This window comes from Ictidomys tridecemlineatus, chromosome 10 (genome assembly GCF_052094955.1).
Source record: "Ictidomys tridecemlineatus isolate mIctTri1 chromosome 10, mIctTri1.hap1, whole genome shotgun sequence".
In the NCBI taxonomy this organism is placed as follows: Eukaryota; Metazoa; Chordata; class Mammalia; order Rodentia; family Sciuridae; genus Ictidomys; species Ictidomys tridecemlineatus.
This window is the reverse complement of record NC_135486.1, coordinates 80526076-80549217: the sequence shown is the minus strand read 5'-3', so window position 1 is coordinate 80549217 and position 23142 is coordinate 80526076. Positions and strand designations below refer to the sequence as shown.

The following is a 23142-nucleotide window of genomic DNA, read 5'->3' as shown; positions in this document are numbered from 1 at the left end:
AAGTCTCTACTGCACCCAACCAGGAGGCTGCTTCCAAGAAAATTTTGGTCCAGGAGAATGACACAGAGAATATAAATTTTATTTGATTTCCTTCGATAATTGTAAGGTTGATTGGTGGAAATGGCTGGCAGCCAGTTCTGGGAAAGATTCCAGACCTGACTCCGATTAACCCTCTCTGGTGAAACTCTGCTGGAAACCAACTCACCAGCAATTGCCATTAATCTACTTACTAATTAAGCCAATTCATTTCTAAAGGAGAAAAATTCCTTTCTTTAGCCAAACTGATGGGAGGAAATTTGAAAGAAGCGCCAAACTGTGTAACTGTAATTCAGCCAAGGACTGCTAAAACAAGGTGTTGATATATAGCAGCAGATTTAAAACAAGTTTCTAGGGCAACACTCCTTTGGAGACGGTGGCATATAGTGCATAGTAGATGAAGCTCGAATAATGCTCCACAGCGCTATGCCACCCCATGTACTTGCGTTCAAAATAACACGTCTCTCTCCAATTAAATCTTGTTCTTTTTACGCACAAATAAATCGCCTCTCTGGCTTTCTTTTGGACCAGAGTAGGTCAGCTTTATGTGACAACTACCACAAATACATTTCTTGAGACTTAATAGCCTTAGAAATCTGTAATCTGGAGCCTACAATTTAGAGACAGAATGACAGGCCCGAACTTGAACTTGTATTTAGGAGAAGAGAAAAGACCAAGTTGAACATTACGCACAGAGAAAAGCAACCAGGCCTTTCAGTAAATGGCACCTGACATTCCAGACTGAACACTTAAACTCAGCACTGGATCTTCATACTTACCAAAAAGCAAAACTTCAAAAAGTTTCCCCACGTATTAAAGACTTGTTTACGGAGTCCTTATGATACGGAGCCACGTGTAGCCAATGAAGAGAATAGGGGATTTTCCCAAAGGAAATACAAACTCCCCTCCATGTGTATGCTTCACTCTCAAAGGACTTAGTTCACTGGTCAGAAGGCAGCAAGTAGTTCTCATTTTGTGTTAAAGACTGGAAGAATTAGAGAATGTCAAAACAAGTTTAATGCCTCAAATATTTTAATTGAAGTCCACTCTTTCCCACCCCTAGGCTCTGGGCACACCTCTGATCCCAGGCGACTAGAATGGATTTGGTGACCCCTCAGGGTCTGTGCGTCCAGCCCACCCTGCAGGAGCGCAGGAGAGGTTTCATTGGGGCTCAGAAAAGATGCGAGAAAAAGGCGTGTTCCAATTCTAAATTGCGGTGCTTGAGTTAGTGTTCCTAATCTGGAGAAATCCAATGGTTCAGAAACGCCTTGGAGACAGTATTTCTGGCTAAAGAGGCAGGCATTATATGCCATCCAGGATGAGGAGGGTCCTCTATTCTGTGGTCTCTCTAAGAAGCCCAGTTGGGTCCACATCATTCATTGGGGGTGGGGGAGTAGGATGATGTACCCATATCTTCTCCCAAGGTTCTTTGGAGGATCCTCGATTCACTAAAAATGAGAACAAGGAACAGCTATAAACTTTTACTTATTAGACCTCATCCACTCTCCACCCTTTCTCCTTTCCCAGATAATACTTTGAATGTTTTTAGGGGCTCCTCCCAGATCTAGCCTAGCTGGGGATCTCTTTAGTAACCAGGAAGAGAGGTTGGGGATAAAGGGAGGGGTAGATAAATCAGGTGGTTCGACTCTCCTGGGTCTTCAAAATAGACTCCCACCCCTTTTTCCTCAAAGAGTGCTTTTTCTATTGACCTCATTGAGTATAGAACTGGTCTTACCTGCCTGTGACCAAGGCCAGTCACTGACCCTCTGGGAAGAAACACGACCCACTGTAAAACAATTTTTTTTTTAAAAAAAGATTGTCTTGTGTTTAGATCCAGGGATTTTAACTCTGAAATTTAAATTTCCATTTGTTTCCATTGTCCCTCCCTATGAAATAGGAATTTAGAAACGTGAAGGAAAGAAAACCAAACTGGCAGGGGCTCTGAAATTGGGGACTAGGAAAGCACTGGCTGGTCCCAGGCTAGTTTCTTTGCCCCTGTAGGGAGGCACTTTTACCTGGTGTGTAAATTGTGAGGAAAGCGTTGGGGGTCTGGGACAGGAAAGCCACAACATGGGATGTGATGTTCCAGCTTTGAAGGGGAACAAAGGCTTTGAGCTAATCCCAGTGAAAGCCAGGAGCGTGGAGAAGGCAACAAAGAATTGCAGCCTGTGGTCACCGGTAGGTGTCAATGTGGACACTTGGAGCCGGGGCAGTGGGAGAGGGGAACACAGAGCCAGGCTGTCATTCCAAGTCTTAACATGAACAAAGATAAAAACGTGACAACCTCGGCTTTCAATAGTTGGGAGGTTCAAAGTGGAATGCTGGAGAGTCTATCTGGGTCAAGTCTTTTCTGAAAAAGGGCCTTTCTTCTTCTTCTTTTTTTTTTTTTTTTTTAGTCAACTATCAACCAGGGAAGCCCTGAGGGCCTTTTCCCAAGGTAACTTTTCTTAATCAAAGATTTCTTCAATGTAATGTCCAATTGCACTTGATGCCAAAAATGAAGAGAAGGAGCTTTCAATACTTCTGGAAAAAGTATAAAGGGGTTTGCATTCTGCATCCCATAGAACCCAGGTGGATGAATTAAATGTCTGTGAACTTGAACAGCCTGCCTAAACTTTTTGTTCCTGTATCTTTTACATACTTAAAGGAAAACAATTTGTGAAACTATACATATACGTAGATGATGCATCTACATGTCTATGGTCTAGAGGCATCAGAGTTTCCAAAGCACTCATCTCACAAGGAGTTACTAGCATGTTGAAGAAATAATGGAAACCTGGTGGAGTAAGTATGCTAGAGATTTCGGTGTCTATTAGAAATCAAAAGATAAGCCACTCACCAACAAGTGAGTCTCCTCCATATTCTGGGAAATAAAATGGGAGATCTTCTACCAATGCAACTCATTACCAAAGATAATCTTAGGGAATTAGTCAATGGGCCTGATAAGAAATCATGCTCATCCTAAGAACTCAGACTCATTGTTTTCCATAAGTTTTATGACAAAACCCAAAATATAAGTTAAAAAACCATAAGGTGACATAATTCTGATTTTCTTTAGTTGATGTAAGTCTCCCAAATTATAAAAAAAGGATGTAAATATCCTTAAAAGACTAATGACATTTCACAGGTAATGCAATTTAGAAAGAAACACTTCCATGTTTTCTTTTCCAACAATGTGCATTTTTGTAAACTGCTATAAATTGCAATTCAAAAGCACTGATCTCACCATCCCCAATCATTTTTTATACTGATCAAATGAATGCAGATACTCCCATTTGGGAGGGGCGACATGACATTTCACTTGGCAGTTCTAAACAGGTCACAGACCTTTCACAGACCCTAAGGCAGTGGGAGGGAGCTCTTTACTAAACCGTGTAACCAAATCAAACCAATGGTTACCCCTTTTCAAAACCATTGGAATGGTTTGCACAATGCTATTCACATAGCAGCACAGAAACTGAAAGGATGGTCATCCAATGGAAATTTCTTTCCTTTTGTTTAAACTTGCAGAGCTCAAAAAGTAATACTTGAAGGAAAACAATAACATTTGCTATGATAAAAATCATACACAGTGCACATGCATTTTGTTGGCACTGCAGGGCATAGCTGTAACTGCCCATTTATATGTATATATATGCACATGTATGTATGTATATGTATGTATATTTATTGGAGATGTTGCTTTGTTTGAAACCATCAGCACAAAGACACAACATGGCTGCCCTGGAGATGACCTGTTGCTTTCAAGTTGCTTGAACACATCAGAATTTCCATTGTTAGGGGTGATTAATTGAAACTGATAAGTTACCATGAATAAAGATTGTTTTTCTGTTTAATGTGGTGGGCTTGATTTGGTAAATGCCTCATTCATGTAGCTTTGCAGTGCAGCATATGGGCAAGAGTCATTCAGTATCACAAACATATACAATTTATTATGCTTGTATGGGCACAACCAAAAGGCCTTTCTGTTTTAATGACAAAGTTTCAATGACAAATTCCATTTAAAGAGTCACTAGTAGCGTGAAGTGTGATTTTTATAATTTATTCTTAGAGGTTCTGTGAATAATTTAAAATATATAGTATTTAAATACAGTAAAAAGATGTATACACAATATGTGTACATATTATATATACAAAATATACCTTAGCATTGGTCATTGGGAATAAAGGAGAATTTATCTTAGATATGAGCAGACCCATGAAGAGAAAGCAGTGTCATCTAATGCCACCTTGTATGCCATACTATTGTTAAAGTTATCATACATGTTTCATGGAGATGTCACCAATGAGAGAATTCACACTGCCCAGTTTACCAGGATATGCAAAGGAGTTCATTTGGTGAATTAAGATGTGAATTTCATGATGCCTTTTTTTCTTACTTGGCAAAATCAGAAGATAACATTTTAAAAATGATTTAGGGACTATCTTATGAAAAAACAGTGCATTTATTATTTTTTTCACAACTTAATTAGCATTCACTTTCTTTACTTGAAAATGAATATTTCCTTTTAAAGAGTTAACTATATAAAACTATCATGAATATTTGCCAATAATGGTAAATATTTTTTGTAAAGATATTGTACAGAATTTATTTGTTTTGCCCTTTTTTCCATTAGGTTGCTCATGTAATTACTAGAAAAAGAGTAATAACAAAAAATAGGAAAAACTTGCTAATGACCTAAAGGAATGACTATACCAAACCATCAAAGACAGAGTTACCATATTCAGCCTTTCCTGTCTCATCAAATAAATTCTCGGGTCATTCATGTCCAAGAAACAGTTCAAGTTCACCCAACATTTCTCAATTACATTAGATGGGTAATCTCAGTTCAACTCTTCTGGAGATAATAAACCACATTGGTCACAGTTGACCACGGCTAGTATGTGTTTTATAAAGGACTGGATGTCCATTGGAAAGCTAATCAGTACACCGTCACTTGTAAAATCCCTCCCTGCATTTTGAAGTGATAATCTGTATCTAATTTTTAAAGAAAAATTTACTCTCCTTTCACTCTTCTGAGGCCAATTTCTTTTCTAGACCTGAATAGAGATCATTGGTGAAACAGTACCAAATAGCTCTGGTATGTGTATAACAAAAACCCACCTCTTTGTAGAACATAACAAATTATACAATGTTCACAGATGTGCTTCACATTGTGCCTTTTGTGAGAAAACGAAGGCCCAACTCTATTCCCCACCCCCTTCTTTATGAAAGACTGGGCTCCCAATGCAATCTGTCCTAATCCTAGAGAAAAATAAATACACTTAATATGAAACTTTAGATAGCGCTTTCGAAAAAGATTTTCATTTGCACTTTTGGTCTACTTGATTTTTGCTAGTATGAATTTGAAGTTACATGCAGCTCTTTATTCCTGTGAACAAGTGAGCAACTGATGATTAAGATGTTAACTGCTCCTACAACATGTCTTTGACATTTAGATATTCAGCAGAAATGCTGTTATCACACAACTTCATGTTTGGACTTAGATCACCAAAGAAAAATGATAATTTTCAATTATAATTTAAACATACACTCACTAAAATATTTTGAATTTTGTTTTTGCATTTTAGCTTTTGGTCATTCTTATAGGAGAAGAAGCTATTAATAGGTAATTGTAAATAATCAGGTAATAATTTCTGCAGAAGTGGAGAATGCAGAGGTTCAGGCTATCTTGTAGGATATCTGAATGTCTTGGTCTGACTTATTGAGTGTGTCAGTCTTTGAGTGACTGTCCAAGAATATAAATTCCAAGCCCTGGAAAATTCTCTGCATCCTCAGGGCCTACCCTAGGACTTTGCGTATAGTAGGTCTTCCTAAAGTCTGTGGAATGAATGAGTGAATACAAGTGAGCCCAGCATAACAGATGACTTGCTGATCCCTAATGTTTCATGCTGTTCCAGGTTTTTTTACCTTGATACCTGCCTTCACCTAGGTGGTTGTCCATCTTCCATCCACCAGAAAAAAATACACTGAAACCCTAAGCCCCCTTTCTTATGAATGTGATCTTATATAGAAGTAGGGTCTCTTTCCAGACATAATGTAGTCAGGAGGAGGTCCTTAGATTTCTGGCTTCCAGGGTAAAATCCAGCTCAGTTTAGGGTAGAGGACCAGTCACAACCCTTCCCTGTCCCTCCATGAGCTCTCTGGTCCTCCAACCTAGGCAGTTAACCTTCTGACTGGTCCTGCTGGGCTCCCTCATATTCTGTGGTCAGTTAGCCATCAATGGTCTCATGCTGGCTGTCGGTTGGGATAACAAGGGCAAGCCAACCTCATGACTCTCAGCATCAAGTAGGCTGCCCCAGACTTGCTTTCAAGGTGGCCTTGGAGTTCTCAAGAACAAGCCCAAGGCACAAGGATTGTCAAAGACTTTTGGTCAACATGGCCAAGACCAGAGTCAATGTGGGAGGGGACAGCAAGGCTATGGATTCCAAGGGGGTCACACTACTTAACCTTCTAGGATTCACTTCCTCCTTGCCATTCATTCACTCATTCATTATTATACCGAACACCTGAGATAATCTGCTTATAAAAAAGGCTCATTTCGGCCCATGGTTTCAGACATTTCAGCCCATGCTCAGTTGACTGTGTTCCTCTGGGGCCTGTGACAAGGCAGCACATCATGGCAGTTTAACACAGTTAGTTTAACACAGTAGAGTGGGAAGAATCTGGGCTTTAGAATTAGATCTGACCTTGTCATTTCTTAGCTGGGTGAATTTGAGCAAGCACTGTACCTGCACATGGCTTAAATAAACACTTACTAAAGGAATGAATGAATGCATAAATGAATGAATGAAAATAATGAACTACTCTTAGCCTCAATTACTTCCATCAAAAGAGGATAAGAATTTCTACCTGAAGAGTTATGGCTTTGAGAATTTGAGAATTCTATTATCTGAAAAACATGGGTGATGAATAAATGTTCACTATTACAAGAAAAAAAAAAGTGTGTGTGTGGAGCCCAGCTGCTCATCAGAAGTGAATAAGAGAGTGCAAGAGACACTTCCAGGCACATCCTAGTCACCTAAAACCTCATACTAGGTGCCACTTCTTAAAGGCTTCACCACCTCCCCAAAGCACCTTGAGCTGATGAGGAACAAGGCCTTAACATATGGGCCTTCGGGGAAACATTCTCAATCCAAACATTTGGTACTTAGTACCTGTCAGTGTGACCTTATTTAGAAAGAGGATCATTGCAGATTATTAAAAAGAGGGAAAGGGAGAGAGAAGGGAAATTTCATGGTAAAGGAAGGAGACCCTCATTGTTATACAAAATTACATATAAGAGGAAGTGAGGGAAAGGGGAAAAAAAACAAGAGAGAAAAATGAATTATAGTAGATGGGGTAGAGAGAGAAGATGGAAGGAGGGGGGGAGGGGAGGGGGGGATAGTAGAGGATAGGAAGGGCAGCAGAATACAACAGACACTAGTATGGCAATATGTAAATCAGTGGATGTGTAACCGAAGTGATTCTGCAATCTGTATACGGGGTAAAAATGGGAGTTCATAACTCACTTGAATCAAATGTATGAAATATGATATGTCAAGAGCTATGTAATGTTTTCAACAACCAATAATAAATAAAAAAGAAGAGATCACGGGTAGATTCCAATCCAATATGTCTGTATTCTCATCAACAGGAGAAATTTGAGCACAGATACAGATACAGGTAGAGGAAAGATAATGTGAAGACACAGAGAGGTCACAGTCTACAAGCAAAGGGGCACTCAGGTCTGCCAAAGCTATGAGAGTCATGGAATGTATTATCCCAGTCCTCACAATAATTCAACCCCACTGGCACCCGGATTTCATACTTCTGATCTCTAGAACTGTGAAAATAAATAATTTCTGTGGTTCGTCACCCGGTTTATGGTACTTTGTGATAGCAACTTTAGCAAATGAGTTACACAGCCCAAACCAAAGGCCTCTTGGTTTTTAGCTGCAGAAACTCATAATGACAGCCAGGAATACAGTTCCTCTTTGGCAACAGAGGCTAAGTATGCTCCATACTGGATGAAAGAATGAATTGGCTAATTGCTGTCAGAAGCTTTAATCAAAGTTAATCAACGTTGAGAAAAACAATAACAACAACCTAACCAAGATAGTGTCTAACCTAGAGTTATTGTTTTATAGAAAGTTATAAGCCTGGAGGACAAAACTCACATCCTACAGAGGAGCTGAGGCAAATCATTTGGTTTGGACACTTTAGGAACCTTCCTGTTACAGTGGAGCAGGTATCCTCACACTGACAGGGCCTGGGTGTGGACTAGGGAGTAACAGAGGCACAAGAAGATGTGGTCACCACACTCTGTGTGTGGTGTGTCGGGGAGGGGGAGTGGGGGACAGAGAGAGAAAGGGGGAGAGAGAGAGAGGAGACAGGCTGTGCCCGCAAACCAAAGTTCTAAAACTGATAAAGGAACAGAATGCTAGAAAAGCCAACAGCAAGACAGGCTATCAGAACATGAATTCATTTCACATAAACTTAACTTAATGAAACAATCTGACAAAGATTTTAAAACTTGTGTTTAGTATATTTCAAAGAGATAAAGGATAGTCATTAAAAAGAAAAAAAATTAATGTAACAAAACAGGTCAGAATAAAATAAGAACAAGTCAGTATGAAAACAATGAAATTAAATATCTTGGAAATAAAAAAAAGTCACTACAACAAAACACTAAAATATGGGATAAACTGGTATAGCTGAAGCAAGAATTAGAAAATTGAGAGTCAGCTAAGCATGGTGGTATACACCTACAATCCCAGCAACACATGAGGCACAGGCAGGAGTATTGCAAGATCAAGACTAGCCTCGGCAACTTAGCAAAACCCTGTCTCAAAATAAAAAATAAAAAGTAATGGGAATGTATCTCAGTGGTTAAGCACCCCTGGGTTCAATCCCTAGCACCCATACTAACATACAAACAAAACAACAAAACCACAAAGAAAAAAAAAGGTAGTATTGAACAACTCACCCATATACACAATAGATAAATAGACACAAAAATTGGAAAATGTAGAATTAGAAGCATAGAAAATTGATTGAGAGGTACTTTAAAAGAAAATAATGTATTTAGGGACAAATTTGTTGTACAAATGATATTTGAAAAGTTAATAGCTTTGACATTTCTAGAAGTAAAGAAAAATGTGAATCATCAAATCCAAATTGTACTCTGAATACTGGTAAAGATTAACATACCACTAAATATATTGTAGTAAGACTTCACATCAGCAGAAATAAAGAGTAGACCTTAAATACTAACATAAAGAAAATATGAAGTATCTGAAAATGATTAACAAATTGCTACCAGATTTATATCATAGCCCTAAGTAGAGGCGCAAAAGTGATGATACAATAACAAAATATGAAGGAAAAATTAACTGTCAACCTAGAGTTTCATACCTTGCTAAACTTACCATATTAAGAGCAGTGTAAAAAATTAAGACCAACAAAACTTATTATTAGGCCCTCACCAAACAGATTATTGAAGTAATGACACTGTAAATATACATATGCATATATATGTATCATATATGTGTCATCTATATGTGTGTATATATACACACACACACATACTCTACACTAAAAAAAAGAAATACAATTTGTATCTTTCAAATCAGTGGTAGAGGAAGAGAAGAAAATGTTATCAATTTAAAGCAAAGCATTGTAGAATATAATAGGAAGTAAAGCAAAATATCAGAATACAAAGGTAAAATGATAGAAATAAATACAAATATATCAATAATCACAATTATTATAAACAATAAATTTATGCAAAAAGTAGATATCAGAGGGAACTGAAAGGAAAAATATTCAAATGGAAGCTGATAAAAATAGAAACTGTAATGTGAAGGATCATAAAGATATTGAAAAAAGAGGCAAAATGCAAATATTAATAAGAAAGCTATTATATATTGTCATTTATTTATATAAGACAATACAATTTAATAAATCAAAGAATTATTAGAGTTAAAAGAAACCCTGCATACAACAATCCACAAAAAAGAAAACATAATAAATTATGATACATTTAAGAGACTCTTAAAAATATATGTATAAAATAAAATTGATATAATTAGAGAAGCTGATGAAATCCTCAGTCATACTGAGATATTTTTGTATTCCTCCTTCAGAAAAATAAGAGATTAGTACACAATAGATTAGAAGTATAAAAACTATTTGAACTATTAAATTGACAAGATGACCTAAATCAAGGGAACAGAATTCTGTATTTAAATAATAGAAAACAAATTATTTTCAAGTTCATATGGAATACTAACAACACAGTGCTTTACAAAGGAAGTCTGTAGAAATTTCCAAGGATCAGCGTCTTACAGACCACATTTCTAACTTAAAGACAACAAAATTGGAAGTTATCCTTTAAAGGTAAAGCGATCCCAAAAAACAACTTTAAAAAAATCTCACATGTTAAAAAGGTAATCAAGATGGAATAAAATATTTAGAGCCAAGAAACAAAGTAATGTATGTTAAAATTTGTGGGATATAATTTAACATTTGTAGAGCCATAAATGCACTTATTAAAAATGTAGTAAAAATGAAATGAGTAAGCTAGAGAAAATGTACGGAAGAAATTTTAAAAATTAAAGGAACTAATAGTAGAGATAACACACAAATTAAATCAGATGATCCCCCCAAATAGTGGAGTGAACCAACATAAAATTAGTACTCTAAAGACTAAGAGTTATCTTTAGCAGGATTTAGAGCAAAAACATATAAAATATATAAAACAACATCAGGGAGAGAAAAGGGGACATAATTATAGAGATTGTAAAATACTGAACAAGTTCAGTTCAATGTATTTGAAAACTTAGATAAAATGGATTATCTAGAAAAAAAAATGGTGCTGTCATTGACTTTAATGAAAAACAGAGAACCAACAGCTATTAAAGTAACTAAATTGTGGTTCAAAAATTTCTTTCACCTCCACGAGGGATACCAGGCCCAGTTTACTGACAAAATTTTCATACCATCAAAAGAAAGATGAGAGTTATTTTTTTAAAACTTTAATAGTTTTAAAGAAGAGATAGAACAGCCAATTATTTCTCTGTGCCTAATATAACTTTTATATCCAGGTTAGATAAAGTTAAATTAGGGAAAAATATAGACCCATTTCAGAAAAATCCCAGATAAAATACTAGAGAATCAAAGTTGTTACCCATATATACAAAAAACCCCCAAAAAACCAAAAAACAAACAAACCAAAAAACGAGAAAGTATAACTGTGATTCAACATGAGAAAATTTTAATATACTTCAACATTAACAGGTGAAAGGGGAGAGATCAAAATGATCAGCTCAATAGGTAGACAAACTAAATCACCAGATAAAAATTGGCTATCAATTCATTATAAAAATTCTTAGTCCCTGCATATAGGAGATAATGTTATTGACTTGATAAAGAATAACTATGACAAATCTACAATGAACATCAAAATTGATGGTGACAGTTTAGAAACTATCTTACCAGAAAATATATAATATATATATATATATTTGTGTACTATATGAATGATAGTGGAAGATATGTATCCTTAGTTTTTTCCTGTTAATGCTGTTTTTGAAATTCAATTACAGTACTTTGCTGTATGTAGTTTGAGTTCATTTATTTACCTGTTGTACAGTAAAATCTGATGTCTGAATGTGCTATAGGTTGAGAATCCCTAATCCCAAAATTTGAAATCTGAAATGTTCCAAAATCCAAAACTTTTTGAGTGCCAACATGATACCACTAATGAAAATTCCATGCCATAAAATATCAGAGGTAGTTTTAAAAATGGGAGAGGAAGAAGAAATAGCAATGGATAATCAGCTATTACATTGGAACAGAAAATTAAAATCCAAACTCACACCATACACATAAATTAATTCTGGTGCTTTAAAAAGCTTATGTGTAAAAATCAGATTGGTAATTTTTTAGCAGGTGGCATGAGATTACCTTTATAAACTCAGAGTAGGAAAGCTTTTCTTTAAAAAGGTTAATAAACAAACAATTTTATAAATTAAAAGATTCGGAAAATATTACTACATAAAGACTTTGGTTTTAAAAACTTTGGTTCAACAAAGGACATTAAAAGCTCAGGTAAAAGTCACATCACAAACAGGAAGAAGATATTTGTGCAATATACAGCTGATGAAGGGTTAGTATTAAGAATTCATAAAGTCTTCTGCAAATTCATAAGTAAATGAACTACCCCATAATGGAAAATAATGTGTTATAACATATTCATACAGGTGTTGCACATCTTTTATTAGATTTATTCCTAAGTAGTTTATACATATAAGAATCAATTCATAGAAAAGGAAACAAAAATCGTCAATAAACACCCATAATTCTTCTCATTATTATCAAGAAAATTGAAATAAAAAAGATTAAATACAATTTCATACCTATCATATATTGGCAAAAATTAACTCCAAGTGTTAATAGGAATATTGAACAATACAAATTCATAAACCACTGAGATATGTAAGTTTGTGCAACTGTTTATTAGCACAATTTAACAGTATCTAATAAAGTTATTGGAACTCAGCAATTCCATATTCAGGGACTGACTTTAACGAATCACTGATAAGTTTCAATGAGAAATGCTCAAGGATGTCTATGGAAACTGTATTTATGACTCAACAATTTGAAAATATTCTGAATACCCATCAACAGAAGAATCAATACCATGTTGGACATATTGAATAGCCCTCATCTGAAATGCTTGGAGCCATAGGTATTTGGATTTCAGATTCTTTTGGATTTTGGAATATTTGCATATACATAAATGAGATATCTTGGGGATATTACTCAAGTCTAAACACACAATTCATTTAGACTTCGGACTGGTTGTAGTTCAGGGGTAGAACTCTTGCCTAGCATGTGCAAGGCCCTGTTTTCAGTCCCCAGCAGCTCAAAGTACAAAAGAAAATTATAATAATCATTTATGCTTATACATATCTTGTACATATAGCCTGGAGATTATTTTATATAAGATTTTAAACAATATTATGCATAAATACAATTTATAGCATGGAATTTTCACTGGTAGTATCAGGCTGGCACTCAAAAAGTTTTGAATTTTGAAACATTTCAGATTTTAGATTTTTGGATTAAGAATTCTCAGCCTGTAGCACATTTAGACATCAGAATTTACTATATGGCAGATAAAATAAATGAACTCAAGCTACACACAGGAAAATACTGTAACTGAATTTGAAAACCAGCATTTATAAGAAAAATTCAAGAACACATGCATTTCACTATCATTCATATAACACAAGAAAACATGACAAAGGATTTTATATGCTGTCTGTGAGTGTGCGGGTATGTATGTATAACAAAGTAAAACATGTGACATTGACATTCTCAAATCAAAGAAGTAGTTAGCACTGGGTAGGATAATAAATTCTAATAGAACAAGGTGGTATTTTCTGAATATTTGAACTATTTCATAATAAAAACAAAAAGTTTATACTTCATCTGCTTATGAAAAATAAAGCTTTTCTTCAGTTGTATCCTTACTGTTCTGAAAACATAAACAATATAATGTCTTCATCTTTTTCTTGGTCCCTTCTAGTTTACATTTACATAGAATTTAATTGTGAAAATGCTTCTTCTGATGACATACTTTCCACATGTGATCATTTCTTTTTTTTTTATATTTATTTTTGAGGTGTAGATGGACACAACACAATGCCTTTATTTTTTATGTGGTGCTGAGGATCGAACCCGGGTCCCACCGGTGCTAGGTGAGCACTCTACTGCTGAGCCACAATCCCAGCCCTGATTGTTTCTTTAATTTTGTTTTGATAGAGGGTCTCACTAAATTGCAGAGGCTGACCTAGAACTTGCAATCCTCTTGCGTCAGTCTCCCCAGCTGCCAGGATTACAGATTTGCACCACAGCACCTGGCACAATACCCACTTTTCTGATCTCAGTCTACTCCTGCAAAATTCAAACTTAGGGTTCCTGCAGTTGAAGGAAACATGGCATATTTCATATACAAACTCAGTTAAGGTTGAGAAGTTTTGGATTCACATAAATCCATATACAATAAAATCCGGTAACATTTTACCATTTCTATAACTGAACCATTCTTAAACAATTAACACCTACTTGTCTCTGCCCTAATTAAACCTGTCATCAATATTTTGTTACACCATAAAGGCTTATTCAGTTTATAATGCTTCTTACATAACCACAATAATAGGTTGCAACCAGGCAGCTGAGATTTGGGATGAAGTCATTGGTCACAGGATCCAGAGAGGCTGCTAGTATCCAACTCATGATCCCAGAATTGAACTAACCAGAAATCAGGTGTTGGAATAATAACTGTGTTTAGTGGTATTTATTAAATGAAACACTGTCTATATATACTTAAAAGTATCACTAGACTGAATTAATACAAAAAGTTCATCAGATTAATAAGTTTTTAATATATATTTTTTTCTACTAAATGTTTACAAGCTTGCAAATTCAAAATCATTACTGACCTATTTATTTCAAAGATTAGCACAGTATTTTCAAAGCCTGGGTTATCTTTTCTTTGCATTTGTCACATTTTTCAAGCTCCTATCTGACCTATGGACAGAGCTTTAGTTAGAGAGTTTCTTACTTTTATCATTATTTCTTTAATCCAATTGGCTATCCTGACCCTTTCTATGTCATTGAATTCCCTGCATTTGGAGTGACAAATTCAAGAGACAAGCTATGGATCTTCTAGGCTTTATTATCTAATATATGAACTGAATGCCTCAAGTAGAAAGTATCTCATAATAAATGTACAAAAAGCAAAAAAAAAATTCCCAAGGAAAGGTAGAGAACCAGCTCAAATCTCCAAGACAAGTTGGCACATATAAGCTAGAAATATGACATCTGAATAAAAGCTACTTGGTGACAACAAAGGAAGTAATAGGAAAGTTGGTGGCAGAGACATCATTAATATTTACAGGCTTCTATGAATATACTGTATGTGATAAATCAGGTTAATTTTGGAACTTAACCCATAATTCATTGTTTAATACCTTCTATCAATTATATGCTAAAATATGTGTTATGTGTTATTTATACATATGGTAATATAAGGTATGCATTTTTATATAAATTTGAAAACTCTCCAAATTATATTCATCATAGCTGATGATCTAGAAACAATATATAAAATAATGCTAACTTTTTGGATTTTATTTTTATTTATGCCTGAGATTTCTTTTTATTGTTTATGTAAATCCCAATTCCTTGTATGCTTTTTAAGGTTATTTTTGTTATTCAAAGATATTTCACTACCTTCAAAACAGCAACAGGGACCACTGAACTCTGAACTCCACTTTGAATAAACATTTATCTTTATAAATTGGTAAAAATTAGATTTAGATAAAATACATTTCAGGTTTAAAGTTCCAAAGGGTGAAAAGAAAGTTCCTTCAATTATAGCAAATGCACTGTGATCATTCCATTATTCACAAGCCTTTCAAATCACTCCTGGATATTTCTTTCCTAGAAGTTGCAGAGAATGAACTACACAATGTAATCTAGGTTTAAATTTGGGCTTCTCCTGTGTTTCAGATACTGATGTTTGAGCCTTTTATTCCTGACAAGCCACTTAAAGAGCCACTGTTACTTTGAGGTTTTATCTATGAGATTCATGTCTTTTGAGCTCATTAAGAACATTTCCAAAGATTACAATGTCAATAGCACCTAATTACTGGACTGTGAGAAAAGTCTTCTTGAGTACACAGAATCTTCGGCAATGCCCAGTGCACAATGGGCAGCTCAGATCCCAAATTTTATCACAGGTAAGCAGCAAACAAATTAATTATCTTACTTGCACTCTCTTGGGATAATTACTACTGCATAAAAAAAACTGCTTTGAAATTTTGCAGATAGTATTGTGCCTTATTTTTATTCCCTTGTATGAACCAGAATTTATTCATTTCTTAAAGCTACCTATGTGGCACAAGGACTCTCTGTTGCTCCCTTTAGAATTTCTAGGACTTGCAACATAACCAAAAATCGTTTTCAACCTGCTTGGGCAGGACACACCCAATACAACATTGTTTCAAATAGTATTTTATATTTTAAGTCACTTCTCTCAAATACTGTATGTTTTTATACTAATGCTAGATTTTAGTTATACTTAATGCCTGGTAGAAAATTTGTTATTAAAGAAGCAAAGGAAAGATAAGTTATTTTAATTCACTAGCCTGCCAGGGCATTATTGCTCTGACAAGGTTGGTTAAAATGTAGGTTTGGTATTATATTATGAACAACTCAGGAGGAAAAATAGCATGATTAGATAGGTACATCACACATTATCTCATTTAGTACTTTTTTTTTTCTCTTTTTCACAGTGCTGGGGCTCTAACCCAGGGCTTTATGCATGCAAGGCAAGTGCTCTACCACTGAGCTAACTACCAGCCCTTATTAATTCTTTTACTAAACCTCCAGGGTGGGGTTGCCATCTCCATCTTATACAGAAGAGGGAACTGGGATGACGTCCCCAGTGAGTGAGCGATGAACTGAGATTGGAACCAATGCCCGTCAGCTTCCCAAGCCCACATTCTTTCTCTGGTCTCATGTGTCTCCCCATTGTCGGTGAAATGGGAACATACGTGGCCATGCATAAGTCTTGGGGCAAGTCAGTATAATCAAGTGGTGACTGGCCCAGTGGCCCTTTAGCCAGTTTGTTGAGTTTGAATCCTCCTGCTCCCTACTGGTGGTATATATACCCCTGGCAGTTTATTAAACCCTGCTAAAATCGATCCTCTCATTTGTAAAATTGGGGAAAACAAGAGACCTGAGAGCATATCTTGTTGAGAATCAAGTTAAAACCAGAAAGCCATTTAGAAGATTATGTCTGCTAAACAATAGCTATATTTGTTTTATTAGTTGTTTTGGGGTTTTGAGATTGGGGGGGGGTCTTACTATGTTGCCCAGGATGGTCTTGAACTCAAAAGCTCAAGTAATCCTCGTCTCAAACTCCCAAAAGTAGCTGGGACCATAGACACGTGCCACCACACCTGGTAGCTATATATACATTTAAAAGTATTCTGTGGTGTGAAAGTACAACCTAAGAACTTAAATCTTTGATGTGATGCTGAGGATCCTGTCAGAGAGAATAATTTTCAGTAAGAGACTGTAAATATTAATATTCTTTCTGCATATTTTTTAAAAATGGAACAAAAACCAACAGTGATTTGAAAGAGCTTGGTTTGGGATCTATTACCAGCTACATCACAATATCCCTCCCTTCATGTTATGGAAGATAATAAACACTTATTTATCAGACACATATTAACCATGTAGCTAACACCTCTTTAATATGCCTGAAAACACTGATAGTGTATTAGATTATTTACTAGGGGCCTGAAAGGGATTCTCAACATTCCCAAGTAGCTAGGGGTAGGAAACGACGTGTTTGGTGGTCAATCTGACCCTTTGAAAGTCAATCATGAAAACCCTCTACAAGCCATTAAAGATCGTTTTCTTTTGAGAAAATTCATTTACTCCTCAGATTAGTAAATTAGTAATTAATCTTTTGTCCTGCTTTTTCATTTGTTTATGTTCAACAAACATAGAAAGTTCATTCCTAATAAATTATGGAGTAACTGGAACCAGTTCACCAGAAACTTTGTTAACTAGATTATTTTCCTATCTAAGATACTTCACTATCTTCAGAGGGAAGAACATGATACGTTGAAGTTGTATCAGATATTTATTTGTTTTTCTTTTTAAGGTTCCCTTTTCATTTTGTATCAGAGATTTAATGGGAAGAAACTTCAGGGTTCTGTCCAGAGGCATTTGGTATAAAAATTTTCACACATCTCCTCTACAATACATAACTAATATTCCAAATCATGAGCTTTGTGATACAGTACTGAAGTTTTGGGTCATAAGAGGGCATTTATATTTAATTTTATCAGCAAAGCAAAGAAAAGAACTAATGAATCTTAGGAGGATTTTCAGCAAAGAGAGTGGAGGTAACTGCATCTTGCATCTTCAGGGATGAGGAAAGGGAGTGGGAGTGTTTATTTCAGCAAGTGATCTTTTGCGTAACAGGTATCCATTATTTGTGTTACCTGAGATGGACTTTTGGACCTTTTTTTGTGGTATTGAAGATTAAACCTAGGTATGCTCTTCACTGAGCTATATCCCAGCCCTTTTAATTTGGATTTGGGGGTAGTTTCTCAATAAATGGCCTGTGCTGGGTGTGAACTTGGGATACTCCTGCCTCAGCCTCCTGAATAGCTGGGATTACTGGCACGTGTCACTGCATCTGGCTCCTCTACAAAATGGTTTTTTTTTTTTTTTTTTTTTTTGGCTGGGGAAAGTCAATTTTTGGATGAAAAATCCTCAGATGAATATTTGGGGGAATGGAATTCTGTAGTTAACTAAACTTCCTATTAAAATTTCAGGTCAACTACAGGTTACCAATCCACATTTTTATGATAAATCATCAGTATATTAAAATGCTTTAGAAATAACTTACCACATGGGTTAGAATGTCCAACAAACTCAACAGATATTTAATTAGATACTTAAATGACAATACCTTTAAAGCTCGCTGCTTCTTAAGCTAGCAGATGCATGCTATGGAATCTAAACTCAGCATTAATGGTAATGTAAGTATCAGCTCAAGAGGTAGCCATCACTGATTGTTGAAAGAGTCCTTTTTTAAGGTGCCTGTGGAACTGATATCACTCATACATATAAGCACCATGGAAAACTTTCTCCATTGGATAGAGGCCCAGGAAAAGGAAAGATTCTTCATATCTCTGCTGAAGTTTTCAAAAAGTAGAGGATTTGACCCTCAGGGGTCTAGGACTTAAACTCTTATCACATACTTCCTCTTTGCATAAAGACTCATTAACAAACTCTACTTTTAAATCTTTCTGGATATGAAAAACAAATTACTGACACTCTTAGGTCATGATCAATAATCTAAACTAACAGTGTTATACTTTGTGATTTCAACTTGCTTATTACAGCCTACTAATGAATATACTTTCAGCAATGAATTCCTTTAAATTCACTTACTTGCCTTGCCCCTGAATGCCTTCAGCTGGAGTCCTTAGAAAACAGATGATTGAAAGAAGATGTACTTAAGTATGTTTCCTATTTGGTTTTTAAATTTAGAGAAAAGTCTTACAGATACATGTAGACAAAAAAAAAAAAAAAAAAAACAACTTCCAGTTTTTAAAAAGTCCAATGAAGCCCTGGAAAAACAGGACATTAAGAAGAGCTTCATGTTTGTTGGCAGTTTAATAAACAACAAACAGGACTCCAGCTGAGACAGTTTCTGATTTTGAAACAGACTAAATTTATTTTCAATTAGCAGTGGCTAGAATTCAGGAATACATGTTAATATATCTTTATTCATCTTATCTATGCATTACTTTTATAAATTGGCTGAAAAGAGTCGCCCAGAATACCAAATATCTTAGGGTAAAAAAAAGTAAAAAGTTAATCAAGACTAACTACTCATATTGTGTGTAAACCTCTTTCTAACAATAAAGATTTTTATCTCCTTCTTATTCTTTTTGGAAGTTGCTGGAGATTGAACCCAGGGTCTCAAGCATGCCAGACAAGCACTTTACCACTAAGCCACCACCAGACCCCAAGATTCTTACCTCTGGGTGATTGATGCAAGGAGAGCTGATCACTAACTGTTTCTGGGTACTTTTTTTCTATCTGTAAGTAGACCAAAAATTTCATTACTGATATTCAATAATATTAACTGATTAGATATTTAATAGGGAAAAACAATCTTCCTACCAAAGTCAAATGATAATCACTTGAAGAAGATGCGGTTTCTTCCAAGTTTAATTTAGACTGCACAAATAAAGGTTTCACTCTCTGAAAGACACAAAAGGTATGTTTGTTGGAATCAAGGGGGATCAACCCTCAATTAACTTAGATATGAAAACTATGCTCATAACTCCAATTTTCTCAAAGATGGATGGAGAAATCCTTTTCTTTAAATCAATGCTGGGAAGGACTCCCCCCCTTCTTTATTCAGGCTATTTTGAGGAAAAAAACCCAAGAAACATGTTTTCCTCAGACTCTTCTGATTCTATTTTCTCTTGCTTGTCCCTTCAACTTGGGATGTATTATAGGTCTGCTCTCTTTATCCACAAGTTCTTTGTTTTCAGATTCTGTAGATCAAGCAATCACAAGTAGAAAACACTAAAAACAACAACAGCAACAATGAAAAGAAAACAACCCCCCCTCAAAAAATCAACACAGCAACAATTTCCTGAACACATACAGACTTTCTTCTTGTTATTATTTCCTAAACAATACAGTATAATAGCCATTTACTTACATAGTACTTACATTGGATTAGATATTATAAATAGTCTAGAGGTGATCTAAAGTATTCAAGAGGATGTATACTGGTTATAAGCAAATAGCATGCCATTTTAAATAAGGGACTTGAGCATCCAAGGATCTTGTTGTCTGTTGGGGTCCTGGAACTAATTACCTGTAGATATGGAACAGCAACTATATTTGTAATTGGTGAGGAACCACTGGATCCTTTCCAGTACCACCTAGCTACTGGAAGTGACAGCAATGGTGGCCCGACTGCCAAGAACTGAATAGGCAAAAAAATTTCGTTTTTTTCTAGGAGGTCAGAAGCAGCAGCATGCAGGCAGAATTGTCACCAATATCACGTAGTGCAAAGTAAATGACATTTAATTTGTGCAGGTCAAAAGAATCTTAGAACATAAAATATACTTATGGAAAATAAGTCTAAGGTTCATACATATAGCTCAGGGTTTTTTTTAAACCATCAATTCCTATTTTATTGAGGTCATTTATAATCATTATCAAGTAGTAGGTACTGTACATAATTGTATTGCTATACTTTTATACAAATGGAAGAGTTGCATATATTACTCATATAATGTGTTTTGCATAGCTCAGGGTTCCCAATTTTTCTTGGATTACAAAAATCAGAGTTTGTGACCCTTCTGACCACAATTTACTACATTACTTTCTTACTTTCAGCTCCAGCAAAGCTGGGTGCCAGGCACACCTTCATCTTAGAACCTTCCCATGGTTCTATCCCATCTAGAATGTCCTCATGACTCCTTACCCAATTACCTTCCTGTCTTTCATGAAAATAGTAAAGAAAGCCAGTGTTAACTCATACATTGCTGGTAAGACTAGAAATTGGTGCAATCACTCTGGGAAACAGTATGGAGATTCCTCAGAAAACTTGCGATGGACTCACCATTTGACTCAGTTATCCCACTTCTCAGCATATACCCAAAGGACTTAAAATCAGCATACTACAGTGATGTGGCCATGTCAATGTTTATAGCAACTCAATTCACAATAGCTAAACTATGGAACCAACTGAGGTGCCCTTCAACAGATGAGTGAATAAAAACAATGTGATACATACACAATGGAATATTACTCAGCCATAAAGAAAAATGAAATTATGCCATTTACTGGTAAATGGATGGAACTGGAGATTATCATGTTAAGTGAAATAAGCCAATCCCCACTAAACCAAAGGCTGAATGTTCCCTCTGATATGCAGATACTAACTCACAAAAAGCAGGAGGGGGGTGGGGAAGGGAGAATAGAAGTTCATTGGATTAGAAAAGGGGACTGATGAGAAGGGAGGGGCAATGAGAATAGAAAGAGAGTAGAATGGACATAATTTCCAATGTTCATATTGAATATATGACCAGTGTAACTCCACATCATGTACAGCCACAAGAATGGGAAGTTATATTCCATGTATATTTGATATGTCAAAATACATTTTACTGTCATGTTTAACTAAACAGAACAACAACAACAATAAAAAGCCACTGTTAAATGTATGATTGCTGGGAATTTAAGTTCTTTTTCTGTTGTTACATACTCTTAGTGGAAGATACAGCCTTTTAATGTCAGGGTTGAAAATGTAAAACTCTGCAAATTAGGGATAGGAATAGGTGCTGAGCACATGGACCTGCCTTCCAGCTATAAATGTGAAAGGGAGATTTGAGCAAGGACAACCCTGGATTTCCATTTATCTTATCCTGACAAGGAGGAGAACAGAATCAATAGAACAGGTAATATGAAAGAAAGAAAACAATATTCAGAAATCATAGGAAGCGTATACATTTTTAAAAAATGGTCTATTATTTAACCTAGAAGAAAAAAACTCATTAAGATTTTTGACCTAGACAATAAAGTACAAGATTATACCACCTCCAGGAAACAAAGATAGAAGATCTGATAACAAATAGGCTGAGATCAAATGCAAGAGAATTATGGATGTGACAAGGAAGAATTATAAGTAAATAAAATACAGGAGTAGAACTGAAATGCAAATAAAACTCAATTGAAATGCAAATAAGACTCCATTTCTTATATTCTTCATGGTAGCCATAAGCTGATGAAAAGCATCAAGAGCACTCAAGTCTTCTGGGTATGGAGGTGCACGCCTGTAACCCCAGAGAGTTGGGAGGCTGAGGCAGGAGAATCACAAGTTCAAGGCCAGCCTCAGCAACTTAGGGAGACCTGGTCTCAAAAGATAAAAAGGGCTGGGAATGTAACTCAGTGGTAGAGCACCCCCTGGGTTCAATCCTTAGTGAAAAAAAAAAAAAAGCTCAGGTATAAGGCTAAGAGAAGGTAGAAACCTCTGACTTCCATTCTGTAGCTCCCATTCACTTTGAGGGCATTTGACAAATTTAGTGAATATGTGAAAGGATTGTCAAAGGTTCCTAGGACTCAACAGGAGGTCAAAACCCAGGGCCCACCACAGGCATACAGTTTAGCAGCAGATCCCCATTCCACTATAAATTTGGGGCCTTAGTTGGAATTATATAGCAAGAACTCAGCTGAGTGAAAGAACATCATAATATATAACATATACTATACATGAAGCATATTATATATGAAATACTGATGCTTTGCCAGACAACTATGTCTACTAGTTTGCCATGGGGCAAAGCCTCAAGAGTTGAAAAGAAATTGTTGTCATAGATTTACTTAGACTAGATGTGATAAAGCACTGGCTAGTGAGATTAAGAAACAGAAATCCAACAAAATCCCAATAAAAATCATAGCAATTTTTTTTAAGGACTAGAGTTGCTGATTCA

The 23142-nt window shown here is 35.7% G+C and overlaps 1 protein-coding gene across 1 annotated transcript in view; it reads right to left on the bottom strand.

Moving 5' to 3' along the window:
* Positions 1-849: 849 nt before the first annotated feature.
* Positions 850-23142, bottom strand: part of C10H10orf67 (chromosome 10 C10orf67 homolog) — a 132274-nt gene continuing 109981 nt past the window's right edge. Inside the window, exons 16-18 of the mRNA XM_040277984.2 lie at positions 19811-19891; positions 19666-19726; positions 850-1484 (exon numbers count right to left, since the gene is read on the bottom strand). Coding sequence (XP_040133918.1) covers positions 1369-1484; positions 19666-19726; positions 19811-19891 — 258 coding nt within the window. The 3' untranslated portion in view covers positions 850-1368. The remainder of the gene's footprint in view (positions 1485-19665; positions 19727-19810; positions 19892-23142) is intronic.